At 34.0% G+C, this 16,825-nt stretch overlaps 1 protein-coding gene across 6 annotated transcripts in view; it reads right to left on the reverse strand.

Moving 5' to 3' along the window:
* LOC135172882 (protein lap4-like) overlaps nt 1-16,825 on the reverse strand; it is a 74,332-nt gene that overhangs the window by 37,200 nt on the left and 20,307 nt on the right. For all 6 annotated transcript variants that reach the window (XR_010301189.1, XM_064139364.1, XM_064139365.1 and 3 more), the window contains exons 3-9: nt 6,819-6,897; nt 3,751-3,840; nt 2,600-2,720; nt 2,092-2,518; nt 1,901-2,012; nt 680-855; nt 410-570 (exon numbers count right to left, since the gene is read on the reverse strand). Coding sequence is in view for 5 of the 6 variants with exons in the window: in XM_064139364.1 (XP_063995434.1) it covers nt 410-570; nt 680-855; nt 1,901-2,012; nt 2,092-2,518; nt 2,600-2,720; nt 3,751-3,840; nt 6,819-6,897 (1,166 nt within the window). In the remaining variant the exon portion in view is untranslated. The remainder of the gene's footprint in view (nt 1-409; nt 571-679; nt 856-1,900; nt 2,013-2,091; nt 2,519-2,599; nt 2,721-3,750; nt 3,841-6,818; nt 6,898-16,825) is intronic.

Genomic DNA, 16,825 nt, shown 5'->3' on the forward strand with positions numbered 1-16,825 from the left:
TATTGGGTAAAAATTGAAAGCATTCAGTAGCGAAGTGATAAAATGAGATAAGTCACTTATAATTGGTGATCAATTTTTGATGAATATCTCGAAATCTAAGAGAAATAGCAAAATTTTTATGAGAACCTTTTGTGTGGAGGAAATTAAGCACTACAATAAATGTTATTACAAAAATTTTGCTATCCCTCTTAGATTAGGAGATATCGCTCGAAAACTCGACGCAAATACAAGTTAACTTATCTTGTTTTATCACCAATTCCAACTTAATTAATAATTCTCCAACTTCTCTAATTTTTTCATTTCAATAATAGTAAGAATGTGTTCACTTCATGCAACAGATGCAGTGAATGAAATTACTACAATACGATTGTGCATAGTCTGATGAAGTTGATAGGAGCAGAGTGCTCACCTCCTTGTCTGCTTCAGGTGCATCGTCCGTAAATTTAACAGAGTGTGTTCTCGATGCCTCCTTCTCCTGCCAATTTTCATCGTCACTGCTTCCTAATTCTCGCATTTCAGCGCCAGGAACGACTCCCTTTATACCAGCCAACATTCCTAAGCGTCCCGGTTCTATGAAACAGAGAATATAAAATTGAACAGCGAAATAACTGGAAATTGAATAATCGATTTTCTCATTTTGTTTGGATAGAGAGCTCTGGTGAAGATGTAAAATAAATACCGTGTGGACCGCTGGCATGATACTCCAATTGAGGCAAAAGGAAACACGTCAATACCTCTTGGCCAGTCTCCTCATCTACATCTGTTTGGAAAGTCAACATTGGTTGAGCCTGATTTTCACTCAACCACACTGCTTTTAAATTCAAATTTATCAATGTGTATGGCAAATACTGCAATCTGAAAAATAATTCATAGAATATTTTATCAATTCGGACCTTATTTTTTCCTGTTATTGAATGTTCATTGAACTGCGAGATGTTACCAAATTGTTAAATTTATAAATTGTAAATGTCTAATCATGGAATGTCAGATTCTACTGAAAATTCTGTGAATCTCAGAATTTTAAATAACCGGAAGAGGAGAATTTCTCAGTCCATTGGAATTTCCTAGAGAATTTAAGTATTCAGTACCGAACTTCACTCAATATTTAAATCCTCTCGGAAATTTCATGTTCTTGAGTTCCGAGTGAAAGCATTGCAATCATCCAATCCTGACTCACATAAAAAATCTAATTTAGCTTGGAAACAATGTAGAATAGTCTGAAATTTAAAAATACAAAAATTCTGTGCGTAAATCCCCTGATCAGAGATCATTTTTTTGTTAAAAATATAAAAAATATAGGGGCAAAAAAATTCGAAAAAATGTCAAATTCTGTCAGAGAGTAGGTAAACGTTGAGGCGAACTCTGGACTTAGATTCAACTCAAACAGTCAAGTCCTTTTTGAGAAATGATGATTTGTTTATAACTCATTCTTTCGAGATATCTCCAAAACTAAGCAAGGTATTCACTTTGTTTTTTTTTCATCGTTCCTGTCATGGTTGAATGTATTGCAATCAATCAACAATTGGAAAGTGAACCCTGGAAGACATCATACTGACAGGAACAGATAATTTCAGGAGCGAAGGGGTAAAGCGAGATGGGTTGACTTATCTCTGAGTCCAGTTTTTGAGCGATATCTCTGAATGTAATAGAGATAGCGGAATTTTGATCATTACATCTATTGTAGCTCTTACTTAGCTCCACAAAAAAGGTTCTTATGAAAATTTTGCTATCTCCCCTAGATTCCGAGATATTCAGAAAAAACCGGCGAATAATCAGAAGTGACTTATCTCGTTTTACCATTTCACTACTGATTTGTCCTCAGCTTTTGCTCGACTCATCAACATAAAAAAAGAAAAAATTGAGAGAACTCAAATTCAAGATAAAATTCTATCGTGATTACTTATTTCCAGAGACATCCAATACGTGTAATGCTGCACATTGACCAACTTCCGGTGGAAGATATTGTAGTTTGTTGTCCCGAAGCGACAAAACTCCTAAATTCGTTAAATTACCTAGATAATGCCAGACAAAATTATGCAATTAGTTCGAGTCACCAATTAGTAGAAAAGAAAGCAGAATAATTATTCTTACCTATTTCAGTTGGCAATGACTGCAAACTGTTGCGATCCACATTTAAATTATTCAAATTCAATAAATTTCCAATGGAAAGTGGTAATTCAAATAAAAAATTTTCCGTTAGAATAAGCTCCTGCATATTTTCACAATTACCAATACAAGAATTCAATACTGATAGTCTATTTTGATCGACTTTTAATATCGTCAATTTTCTAAGCTCTCCAAGACCATCTGGTAATTTTTCAATTACATTCTGAGATATATGTAAATCAGTTAGTGATTCAAGACCCCCTATTTCTTCAGGCAAATCCTCGAGACGATTTTCAGATACGTCCAGACATGCAAGAGTCTTCAAATCACCAATTTCAGGTGGCAAGTGTTGTAGTTGATTGTGATCTAGCCACAACTCTTGGAGAGCTGGTAATTGACCTATGTGAGGCGGCTGGAAAAAAAAATATCACATCAGACATTTAACATCAGATCGATGTGCATTGGAGAGGAAATTTATTGACGAGATAGTTACCAATTCTTCGATTTCATTGTCACCCAAATCCAGCCTCTCTAATTTCGATAGTTGTGAGAGAGATTCGGGCAAGGATTTTATCAGGTTCTCTCTCAATTCCAATGACTGTAGGGCTTCTAAACTGTCATGTCATTTCAAGTCATATTAATTGAAAATCTTCGCATGATGAGAAATCAAGAATATCCAAGTAAATTTTATAGTTTCGTACAGACTATAGAATAGATTAAAGAAAAAAAAAATATCGTTTTGCCAAATATTCATTTACCTCAGAGAAAATTTTTCGTATTTATTTTTCGAAAAACATTTATTGGATTGAGTCATTCTCAGAAGACTCAGGAGCCTAATTAGGTTTCAATGATGACAATTTTATTGATCTTGAGGGCAATATTACATAGAGGTAACATTAACATCCGTAAGTGATTTTTCATTTTTATCAATTTGTGATTTTCCAAAGGGAAGATTTAGATGAATGTTTTAATGTCTATTATGATTGAGGAAATTCATTCAAGATCATAAATAACGTGATTAAGTTTTAGAACAATATAATTAACATAATTCAAATCTTATCAAGATTGTTTGGTCATAATAATCGGCTTGAGATGTACGATATTAAAGCAAATAATACTTTCCCTGAAGTAAATGGTTATTTGATAAATAACAATTTTTTGAAATTTTGTAAGTGTCAGATTGAAATTCAGTAGCGAAGTGGTAAAATGAGATTAATCACTTGTCACCAGTGCTGAATTCTTGATGAATATATCAGAATCGAAGGAAGCTAGCAAAATTTTCGTTATGACCTTTTTGCCAGTCTAATTGAGGTCTAAAATAAAGATAATGACAAAAATTTCGCTATCACCCTTAGATTCATAGATATTCTTCATGAACTTGAGTGAGAGATAAATAAACTTATCTCGGTTTACCACTTCGTTGCAGAATTGTCAAGCCTCAATTTAAAATTTATTTAGTGCTCTGAAAGTTTTTATTAAAAATTTTCCAATATCAGCTCTACCCTTTCAAGTTTTAATTTACGACTTTTAAAGAGATCCAGAATGATATTAAAAATTTTTTAAGAACTCAACTTCAGAAAATCGTAAATTTCAAATTGACATTCTTTATTTGTTTGAGTGACAATATTGTTCTATTTAGTTTACCTTCCAAAGTCTGGGGGTAAATTCGTAAGAGACATATCATTGAGGCCAAGAACTGTAAGGTTTCGTAGTTTCACGAAACCCGCCGGTAGCCTGCAAAAACATACAGCTTTGTCGACATATTCACGAATACAAAAGCAATATTTATGAGAAAAAAAATTAAAAACTATGAATATTTCAACATTATTTTAAAATTTCTTCGCCCTGAAATTCCGGCCCACAGCCAATTGTTATCGTAAAGCAAAATAATTAATAATTATTCATAATCATTAATTCATAATTAATTCATACATTAATCATTAATTCATAATTAATTTACATCAATAGGAATTTTTTTTTAATTTCAATTTTTATAAATAAATCACTGAAAATGATTATGATTATGAAAATTCATAAAAAAAATTTCTTTTGATGAATCTCTGATATTCTTTCAAAGGTAGAATATTAATTCTAAAAACATGTGTTTCTGCTAGGTCGTGGGAATTTCACGAATGAAAATTTAATTTTTACACAATTTTCATAGCACATTTTCCTCAACTTTTTTAAAATGAAAATCTCCTCAAAAGTTTTAAACACATCACATCCCAAACCGTCAAATGTAAAACTGGAAGTTTATATTGCGTTCCAGGTCGTGTGACGTCACAGGAAATGCTGGGATAGGATTTTTGATTAGGTAGGAAAATCGAGAAAAGTCTTTTGTTTCGGAAAGAATTCGGAATAACGAGGAAGGTGCACCGTTAATTTTAATTACCGCGGATGCGTTATCTTTAAATCTACGTTTTTAATCTTGAAGGGCAAATCATTACGTGTAAATGATGATCAATCGAACCCGCCAAGGGCGGATGAAAATTGATCGAGATTATATCAGTGGACGCGAGGAATCGAAATTATTTCCGCGAAAGGTTAAATCAGTTACTCTTTTCTGTTACATCAAGAAATGAAGTCAACAATTGCATGCGGTTTTTGGTTAATATTTTTTTAAATAAAGACGAAATTGTGTCTAAGGTCCATTTAGTTATTTTGTAATGAAAAAAATGAAAAAAACGAGTGTTTTCCGAGGAAAAAGAAATTTTGATTGGACCATAATTCTTCCCGTAGATTAAAGTGAGCATTGAGCCGGAATTTTGGCCATTTTCTTGTCCAAAAAAAATATAATGAGCCAAATTATATTCTTTTCCTCTCTGTACACGAAAAAAATTGCTCCCTCTCCTTTAAATAAAATTAAATCAATCGTTTTCCTCGATTCTCATTCATTCAGTTACCAATCAGGTTCCCCATACCTACATCAAGTTTAAAAATAGTTTATCCAGAAGATTACAAATGATAAGTCGACGTGCAATGCTCATACTATGGTATGTGCATGCCACACGGATCGAAATGATCATCAAAAATTACGTAACTGTTCACGTAAACCGTAAACGAGTGTTATTTATTGGTACTTTTTGCAGGAATGGAAGAGAATAATTATGAATCTGTCAGGTAATTTTCTGTTCTACCACGAAAGAACTACGAATAAGACCCGTAGTTTTTCTGCTACCAGTAACATTCAACTGAAAGGTACAGATTTATTGCGGCGCTAAATATCAAAATCATCGGACGCTGAATACTCTTTACGGAATTAACGGATAATTTTTACGTTTCGTGATACGTCAATTTTCACGAACGAACTGGCTATCCCTCCTCGTGACTCATCAGACATTTTTGGGCCGTCGAGGTGGAGGGGAAAAACTAATCGTCGGCTTTGTTGGAGGAAAATGATGTTGGGCGGTGTGATAAAAAAATGTTGAAGTTATTGGAACAAGAATGGAGTTTAAATATAATTGTGTTTTTTGTCATGTGCGATACGTTTATCCACTTATCCATTTTCTTCCAGTAAAAAAAACTTCGTCCACCCCCCCCCCCCCACCGACATTTTTATGGGCCTTCACGTAAAGTTCCCGTGATAGAAACGTCAAATTTCAGTTCTGATTCGCAATTTTCATTGAATTTGACTTCACCACTCGATTTACAGCTGCACGAAGAGAAATATTCAGTAGTAATACCCCTCGACCTTCAAGGTTATCGGATATTTCCGGAGAGTTTAATTGCGTAGCAATCAGAGGGATAAGTTTTTCAGGTTGAAAATCCCGAGCGCGAAGATGCGAGGGTTTTTCTGCGAAACTTATCCCGATCGGTGCTATCCAGGGAAACTGGAGCAAAATATCCGATTAATTTTGAAGGTCCAGGGGTATTTGGCTGGATTTTTTTTTCATTCCAATTTCAAGCAATTAAATGTGTGGCATTTCACGTCATATAGTATGGTTTTTCACTCGTAGTTGTGGCTTCTCCAGCGTATATTTTCTGTCTGCACAAAATGCAGAGAATTGTTTCCAAATTGTGGCTTTTGTCCTCACCGTATTATTAGGAACATTTTTATTAATTTTTTGATCAATAATGTCCAAGGATTCTCCTCCAAATTTGCTCATGTCGAGGTAAAGTCTATGAACTTGATTTTTTCTAATGACAGTTTTGGGGTTTGAAACGCGTACAAATTGTTTATCGGATATTTTCAGTGCTTAGCATCAAACAGGGAAATATCCGAAAAATATCCGAAGTAAAACTCTCTTACTTGTACCACGTGACGGGAAATGCCACCATTTGATTGGTTGAAATTGGGATGAAAAAAATAATCAAGAAAAATTCCGTATCTTTTCCGTAATTTTGGAGTGAAATCCGGTTGTCGAGAATTTTACGGAACTGTCACGGAATTTTTCCGGAAAGTTTTGTAATTTTTTTTGCTGAACCGAGCATGAAAAATGACGATACTGTAGCGTAAAATTTCCCAGGCGATTCCGTATTCGGTGAGCGAACTACGAGTTCCATAATTTTTACAGAATATTTCTCACTGTGTGACAATGTAATGTTCACGTTTCTCTTCTTTACTTTTTAATGAATATTTCTCCTCGTAGAATTAAATCATTTCCTCTTATTTTACATTATTCCTGTCATAGACAATCGTATTCAATCCTGAAATGATATCTGACTAGTGAATAATCCATAAGTTTATAGACTGATCTTTCGTAAACACTGACCTGGGTATTGGATTACTGCTGAAATCCGCCACCTGTAGAGCGCGTAAATTTCTGATGTTCTCAGGAATGTCTGGTATGTCTGGAAAGAAAAAAAAAACAGAACATTATTGAATTGAAGGACGTTCAATTATTATGGTAGTGATGTAATCGAAGTTGCATGCGCCGTACGCACTCTCACGCACGGAAATAATACCAAACACCTGGTTGACACTGTGCCATAGTTATTCAGCATTCGATGTTGGAAATGTATAAACAATTGTATTTACACCTGCAAATGTTCGCCTCATAAAACTGTTGTTATTGTTCAACTTCGAATACTCGGAGTAGCTCTGCCCTTGGAGTAAATTCAAAGATTATCGACAACAACACAAAATTTTCAGAAAACTATGACATTTGGAATTGTAATTTTTTTCTCAATTTAATGATCTTTCCTGTTAAAAAAAATTAAAAATTCAGAACTTAATACAGAGTCTTATGGGAAAAGCGACATTTCCGTTGTAGTCAAACTTTGAAGTCTAAATTTTTGATGATTAAACGTAGAAAAATCGAGGAATTTTTTGACGCTTCGTAAAAGATAATTTATCGTTTGCGAAATAAGTTCTATTATTTGTTTAAAAGAAGGGAACGTTTTAAAAAATATTAATACTTTCCAAAATTTAATTCAGATAATAGTGATTATGTATGATTTAAAAAAAAATTTTATTCATCTGATTAGGTGAAAAATTTGGGATCTGAAACTATTGAAAAGCAGTTTATCTGATCGATCGCTCAGACATTAAAATACGCTGACGTCATAATTTATTATGAAAGTTTGTGTAAAAAATTAAAATAGTTATCTCGCTGAAAAGCAATGGATTTGAAAAATTATACTTTTTTCTCAAAGCAAAAAATCGAAATTCAGGAAACTCGGTACTCAAGAGTTGGGATTTTTTCCAATATCAATAAAATATCAATCTCGCAGTGGTGCCACCATCGTGAACGATTGGAATGTCTAAAGGTTTGAAATTGAATGTGGTCTCTACCATATGGAGTAACACAGATAGCTGTCCCTGATCCCACCTTATAGGTCGCGACGAAACACTTTCATCAGAGTTGCACTGGGGAAGAATATCCATATCTATAGTTCACCAGTTATAGTCATCCCTTCTAGACTGTAGACTCGTAGATTTTCAGTCGCGAATTTTCAATCAAATAAAAATGTACGAAAAACATAAAAAAATATTTAATTGATATGATCCAAATTATACTTGTTATATATTCATTTTTTATCAAATTATCTTTTTCATTAAAAGACATCCTTCGGTTCGGAACAAAATAAAATTGCAAATCTTTGTCATATGGCAAACGAACAAAATTTGCCTAAAAAAATCTGCAAGTGGCAGACAAAAGAAATTTGGAAAAATATCTAGTAAAATACTCAAAAATCGATTGATATTGTATTGAACTTTTTATTAGACTGAAAAACAAAATTTCGAGCATTTAATACATATTTTTTTGCAACAAAGTCAATGTCATCCGTTTATCATTAGGTCCCTTCAAACCCTCTGTATTTGTTAAAAAAAATATTTGCGTTAAATCCAAAGTGTTCAAATGAAACCAAAATTGATTCTATGAACTGGATTCTGACGCAGAAAGTCTATTTATCAAAACTAGAATTTTATTTCCCACAGTAAACCTTGACGAATTTTATTAAAATGTTCAACCAATAATATTCAACAGACAATGTTACAAACGAATAGCCTTAAATTTTTCAATATCACTTGTCCTTGTCACATATTTTCTGGAGAATTTTCTGGGTAAAAATTTTCCAGTCTTTAAAGGTCATTTTCCTTCCTCCTGATCAATAAACTCGAATAGAAAAATAAGTTAAGAAAATTTTTAATAGAATTCTATTCAGCATAAATTTCAATAGACTTGTCTGAAAGCTAATAGAAATTTCAATACGAATCCACTGGGAATATATCGAGAATTCATAAGATTTTCAATATTAAATTTCTCCTGTCGTCTTTTGCTAGAAACCCCGCACAGCTTTTAATAATCTTTAAAATCCACCTGGTTCATACAACCTCAATGCACAAAGCCTCCGGAGCTTTCAACTCCGACGATTCCATTGTCCAATAAAACACGTCTTTCATACACTCGATGATATCACGAATGCCACCAGAATTCAAAAATGGAATTGAATTCCACAGCAGAAGAAAAAACGGAAGATGTTATGGGTCAGTGATACTCAACCCGTCGAGAATTTATAATTGAATATAATTGCCGTTATTTGTGTTCTTGTATTTGCTTAGCACTACCTCGAGACAATGGTCTATTAATCACAGCGGGATGATCACTAAAAAACAAAGATGAGAAAGAGAAAGTTGGATTGATAGACAGAGAAAACGGTCTGGATTAATGCGGTTGACCGCGGCTGTATCTCCTGTCTCAGATTAATCAAATGTCGACCTCTATTTTCTTTCCTTTTTCCACTTTTCCTTTTGTAAAAAGGACATACACCTCAAATCTCGAATCGAATCGAACATATCGAAATTCCGTCACACTTATTCGTGATTGGTAGATACATTCACAGCGGCAAAATTTAAATTTCACAAGTACACAAGTATCAAGTAAATCAAGTCAAAGGATGAGTTAATTAGTAGAAAATAAAAACTTAGTTAGAAAATGGAAATGAAACAAGTTACTTATCAAATGTAAATATCTATATCTTATCGAAACTCCTGTATTTTCCAAGTCGTCTTACAGCTTCAAGACATTTAAAATTTTGCATGTTGCCTACAAGTGGGAAATAGATTAGCTGTGAATATATCAGCAATTTTTAAAGATCCATGTTTACGAAATGATGACGTGTTCAACGTCATACGCGATTACTTCAGGATCATTTTGGTATAATTATTTTGAATTTAAATATTACATTGACTTTTTATATCCATATAATTCAACTGCTCTACTCATACAGTAGTTAAAATAAGGTGCGCTCACCGCAAATGTGACTTAAATAAAAATATCACAACAATTACGATTAACCAAATCGCGCGCGGTGGCGCGCGGCTATGTCTCGTCCAATAAAATAGTAGTAGTAAAATAAGGAGAAGCAGAAGGAGGTTTAAAGCACAAAAATGTAATACGAAAGAAAATAAAATTATTCTTATTATTAGTTCGTAAAATATTAACAGAACAAGAATATGTAATAATAATAACACTAATGAAATGGTGAAGGCATTAGGACTAGTTTGTACACGGACAGAAATTGTCGATAAAAATTAGACTTCTAGAGGGCCAAACGTAGAAAGAATGACAATGAACTCCTTTAAGGTCAAGTTTCATTGAAAAATGAGATTTGGGTTATTTTTTGTAATAAAACTAACCTTCGTCCCTCCTCTCGCGTCCTGAAGGTTTAATATTTACCAGAAATTTATTTTTGTGTATTCAGAAAAAATTACGAAACTCGTAATTCGCTTATCAATTAAATAATCGACTTAGAAATTTTTCGTGACCGTATCGTGATTTTTTTACAGATAACTCAGAAAAAAATTACGGAATTTTCAGAAAAAATTCGGTGATAGTTCTGTGAAATTTCCTATAACCACACTTCACTCCTGAATTACGGAAAAGACAGGTAATTTTTACTGAACTTTCTCTCCGTGTATCGCTTAGCTTACTGAGTCGTCTTCGAGGTGAAGTTGGAATCCTCGAGAATCATTCAGTGATCTCATTAATTAGCAATAATAGTAATACTAATAAAATATTATGATAAGGAGCATTTCGTTGGGTTAGTACTTGGATGGATGACCACCTGGGAACAGCGCCCGCCTAAAAATTATCGCCTGGAAGGGACGGATGTACCAGAAGGGTACACCAGGGCCCTGCAATATCGACCGATTGTACGGTTGAGGTTTTCCATGGTTTCAGCCTAGTGCAAATATGGTACAATCCGTGATATATAAAAAGTGACATGGGCGACTATTCGCACCTGGTGGATTCATGAAGATGGTCAATTATTTCATAGCCGCGATTGATCATTTGATCGTTTAAATAGTATTTTCTATAAAAAATTACAGTGTGGAAGGCACGACTGTAATTTAACCTAATAAGACCTAATGTGTCTTTCTAGTCAGTCTGACGGAAAGGTGCACTCTCACAAATATGGGTGTGTCTTTTTTTAGCGCCAAGTAAATGTTATTCTAATTATTGTTAACAAGAAAAATTTGCCTGTCTTAAATAAGACCATATTCAAATTCTATGATAGTTTTTTTTTTCTGAAATTTCGAGAGCCTCTCTAAGTCAAAAAATGTTGAATGAAATTGAAATATGTCACAACCATTGTTTTTTTATACTAGTTTTTAAGGTTGTAAATATTGTGACTATTGATGACGTTTTATGTGATAGTAAAACTTCGTTAAAAAAATGGAAGGATACACTGGGAAACTGCACTACCGGCCGACTATACGATAGGGTTTTCCATGGTTTTCTTCTACCTTTCTGTAAATGCAATACAGTTGGGGAGAAAGTCGGTCCCGTGGTACTGCAGGGGAAAGGAAACAAAAGGTAAAAGCCCGAGAGGGTATATTTCTGGTAGGAAAAATTTTAAAAAATATTATTTCCTATGTATTACAAGTAATTACTATTTCCACAATTTTTATCAAGCAATATATTATTATTATGAATTTTATTATTATCTGCTGTATATATGTATACATATACACTGGTGTAACTCGATGGTAAATTATGTTACTAATCCATAACCATGAGATTAGTAACTGTTTCTATTTTTTAACATTTAGTAGATAAATAAATATAATCCAGTCGTCCAGGAATTCATGTCTTTCGCTGCCTTCCACTATTTTTTTGAATTAATTTTTTATTCTTTCTTTTCTAATGTCAAATCATTCATTCAAATAATTTATTCACTTCAAATAATTTATTTTGTTAGTTAAAACATTTTTAAGGACATAGACACCATCATATGACCATCAAGGTGGTTCGTTTATTTGAAATCGTATTACGAGATCCGATGAACTTTCAATCAAAAATAGGTCTGATCATCCCACAATAGGAACCAGATGACAAGACATTTTAATCAACCTTCGCCTTGATTTTTATTCATTCTAAATTCACCAGTGGAGGGTCAGATCATTGACACAGGCAGTGCCCATGCTCCATAAATAAAACAATTTTGGATTTGTTGGATCAGACGCCAGCTAAAACGGTACTCGCGATTCAAATATGACTGCGCAGATAATAATAGAATTCAACTTCTTTATACTCGCAAGATAAAAATACTATGACTATTTAATAACTACTTTATTAAATTTGGAAATCAGTGTTTCATCGGAGTTAATTGATTTGTTTGTTCCTAGTGTCAATAAGTCACTATGCTGATCAATAATTGATGACATTCCGCGTAGGAATAGTTCGATTTACCGAAGATCTTTCGAAAATTTTCCGAGGAATCATTGTTTGGTCTTAAACCAAGAATTATCTCTCAAACCAGTCGTGGAAAGCAATAAATTCTTCAACCCTCGTGGAACAGACGGATTTTCAAATTCTAATGTCAATGTTTTTTGTCACGTAGAGTCATAAAGGCGGAAACAGACATATGGCAAAGAAGTCCTTATGTCAGAAAAGGAAGAACTGGTCACAGTCCTTCATAAATCAAAATTCAGAAACGAGCAGGGCACCTTAACATTTGCTTTCTTCCTTAGTTTTTTTATATCTCCATGAGGATCTCAGGATTCGAAATCTGCTACACATCTTTCGTACACATGTTCATCCTCACCCTTTAGGGCGGAAAATGATTTAGAAATTGACAACAACATCTCGAGACAGCTTCAACTCCTGATCTCCAGTGTTTACCAAATATCCAATTTTTTCTATTACCTCGTGTGAAACCCATTTTGGTTCCTTAAGTTTTAAAACAATTAAACCTCTTTTTTATTATGTGTGACCTTGAATTATTGTGAATTGTGTTCATTTAATCCGTTTACCTAATGCCACCCCATCGGTACTTTCGGCTCCCCCATCGTTGGTAGCACCATTGGAGATAGTGGTGACGCACCAAGGCGTATACCTGGGACTTACAACCGCAGGGAAGGGTCAACTTGAGAACTTCAATTGTAAGTTGACTACCACGTCCACCACCCGGTATAATCATTGAAAGATCTTCGGAAGACGTTCGAAAGACAACTATTTAACAATATTTTTCAAAGCAAAGATTAGATCTTCAAAAAAAAAATCTTAATTTCAGTAAATCTTCGACCAAATCTTTTTGGAGCACCGAAGAGATCCTCCGAACATCTTCCCATGATTCTCCTGAAGAATTTTGACTGATCGTTTGCAGACAATAATTTAATTAATTTTTTTAGACGGGATGTTAATAAATTATAAAACTTTAGTTCACTTTAGTTTTTCCTTCGACTAAAACGCGTCTTGAAATAGACAAGAGTCAGATGATTATCATTACATATCTGCTTTTACAGTTACCATAATGACAATCATGTGCGGCTACGGTGACGGAACACGATTCCACCAGGAAGTTAACGTCCAGAAGTGACATCACTGTTCCTCTTTACACAAACGTAGCAAAAGTACAGGAGGAAAAAAAAATTGAATATTGATGGAAAAAAAAAGAAACCGATAATAAATATTAGCTTCGGATAATCAATAGCACAAGTGTCTGATGGTATCCTATGGAACTAAATCCTCTATGAGAGGCTTGCCAAAGTGAAACACACCGCTGTTGTCACTCTGGAATATCGGATCGATAATCATGGTTGATTCCAATTTCGTCCTCAGTGATGAAGGGAGTGGTCTCCGATAGGACATGTTTTGAAACTATGTCTAGCTCCTTCTATGAATAATCCATGAATAATGCAGAAATTGTGGTGCCCCGTGGAGCATCGGGGAAGAAAAAATTTTGACTCTGAATGTCCATCCCTAACTGACTCAGACCGAACGCTACCGGGTATACACGACACAACTACGCCCGCCATTACCTCTAAATGATTTTTAATCATTATCTCGAGCAGGGGGGGATGAATTAGAATATTGCTCTTAGTTACACTATATAAATCGTCTATGCTCTTGTCAATGGTACATCTTTCATATTTTCCCAGATTCACATTCTCAGGATTTCGCAGCATAAAGTTGTCAGAATCAATTGGTGGCGTTGGTAGCACTGACCCACCGGAGTGGGAGCCTCAAATGTACGTACGACCTTCAAGTATTATCAACAGTAGATTTAAATGTGTTGGGAACATTTAAAGAAGTAAATTAAAGCATCAGCTCTACTCATTAAAGTCTAAATTTAATTTTTAAAAACAAAATGAATGAAATGTAGATGGAAATTTTGGATAAAAATTAGACGTCTAGAGAGCGCAACATGGGACGAAATGACAATCAATCAGTTTTTAGGTCAAGTGTTGTTGCAGAAATTAAACCTGAACCTAAAATTTTAAATCCGACCTTCGTCTCGCTCCCTGAAGGTCTAGTTTTCACTTAAAATTTTTTTCCGTATAAGAATTTTTGTTTTATTGGGAAAAAAATTATGAGATCTACTGAAAAAACAAAAATCATGTTTTGTAGAAAATATGACAAGATATGTTGTGCTAAAAATTTTTGAAAAATAAAGAGAGATGAAAAAGAGCGTCAAACAAAAGTTCTGTATTCTTGAGGCGGATTTGAAAATGAAAAACCAAATTGATGCTATGGAGTTTGGCAAAGACAGTGAGATGATAAAATTGATTGACACCAAAAATCGAATATCTCTGGAACTGCGGGGTCGATTGAGCCCACATCAAAAAGGAATCGTCCCTATCGAAAGACCAGACTATCTTGTCTAAATGTCTATTAGATATGTCCATTTTGGCAAAGGTGAGGACGCCTACAACGATGTTTTGGAAAAAACAGAAAACGTGGAAATATCTCAGAAATTTCCTGCCGACGGTTGTATAGGTTTTGATTGATCTAGATGAAGACCATCCAGACGAACATTTTGAAAAAAAAAGTTAAATTGGCTCATCAGCTTTGGAAATACGTGCAAACAAATCATCTGAAAAAAAAATGGCTTTTTTTCTGAAACTATTGGACCGACCGAGCGAATTCTACCCCCAGAGTGAGTCCTAGATAGCACCTACGATGGGACGAAATTTCAAATTTTTGAAAATTCTCGTCATCCTTTTATTGTTCAATTGTATAAAAATCAATTTTCGAAGTGTCGGAAATTAGAGAGGCACAGACATTGTCGCTAAACTTCGTATATTTACATTTCAGATGATTAAAAAAACATCATCACTTAATTTTGCATAATCTTCAATGAAAATTAGAAAATGTCAGAATTGGACGATTGCAAAAGTTTCCACTGAGAACCAAAAATCAATAAAAACGAATGGTATTCAACTAAATACCAAACTTCTGACACAAAATATATACGATTCAACTTGAGATTGTTTCAAAGCTTCACTAAACAAGTATATGTACTTGAAAATACACGAGAGGGTTGCATTTGCACTCAGTATAGCTGTCAGCATGTCGTAGTCAACGTCGTATTCCCGTGGCACCTGTTGCCAGCCTATCTGCGATGCTCTATATGAATATCTAACTGAGTGCAACTCATTGTCTAGTGATAGTGCTGAGTGGGAGATTGGACTACAAACTGTCAGACATTTCTTCTACATATTTACATTCCCATATACTGTGAACATTTCATGACCAAGAGGAGGGCATCGAGACCTGTTGCCTCGCATATTCATTCTGTTCCGGCTTATTCTCTGACTAGTGGTGTAAAAATACAAGAGGAGAAAACTGGAAAACTGAAACGACACCGCAACTTGTATCTTCCCAACGAGTTTCTGGTCGTTTACACGAGAGAGGATCGTGTCTTTCGTTTTAATAGACTGCAACAGTCTCCCCACCGCAACACTGATGGTATCTTGATTTCCTATATGAGGGAGGATTTAGAGGGAATTGTGTGGTATATAATATCGATAGCATGTCAATTGAATTTTCTCAGGGATATTCATTATATGTTAGAGTTGTCGGGGTTATTAAAAAAATATTGAGGAAGTGAATGGATTAGATTAGGATAACACGAAGTGATTAGAATTAACGACAGTGGATGGTGATAGAAGAGATTAATTTTATCGATATAATTTAGTTTGGACCCTGGATTGGTGGACGATTTTCAAAGGAAAGTGATTCGACGAGGAATACCAGTTAACTCTTTTCTGAAATGGATTTGATTGGGAGAAATAAAACTTCTTTAAAATTGAAGTTTGTTTCATTTATTGGAATAACATGAGTATTTGATTTCTTGCCAACAACAACTTTTCTTTTTCCGGAAATTCTTTGGTGCACTTGATAAACAAAATTATTCTTGTGATTAAATAAGTGGTTATGGTAATCCACACGTTTCTACATTTTTTAAAGTAAATTATAATTGAACGGAGAAATTAATATGGCGAATCTGAGTGGATATTGTAACGTGAAAAAAACTTTGAGATGGGAATGAAATATTGTCAAGTTGGGGGAAGTTTATATTTCATCCTCAGAATAACAAGATATTTATTTAAAATACCAGAATCACAGATTACAGCAATTATACAGTAATTTGGGCATTACAAACACCGTTCAATGTGATGTATGAGAAGCTCAATTAAAAGATTGTCGTCATTTCGATAAGCAACAATTAATGTACTCATCGAAATATTTATTTTATAATTACAAACTTTTAATCAATTCAGGAAAGTGGATTCCAAGAGCTGTTTTATTTGATTCAAGCAAATATAACTCGCCGATAAATCATTGATATTCCCTGTAAGATCTTATGTATTTCCAATTAGTTCTAGTAATTGATAGTTGTCTCGAGAAAAAAATATCCCAATAAAAATCATTTTTTCTTTCAGTGTATAAAATGATCAACTTCATATTCAAGGTTGTTAGCTCTACATATTTTAGTTAACATGAACTGATTGAAACATTCAATAGTTTATCAAATTATCAAAACA

This window comes from Diachasmimorpha longicaudata, chromosome 2, assembly GCF_034640455.1.
Source record: "Diachasmimorpha longicaudata isolate KC_UGA_2023 chromosome 2, iyDiaLong2, whole genome shotgun sequence".
In the NCBI taxonomy this organism is placed as follows: Eukaryota; Metazoa; Arthropoda; class Insecta; order Hymenoptera; family Braconidae; genus Diachasmimorpha; species Diachasmimorpha longicaudata.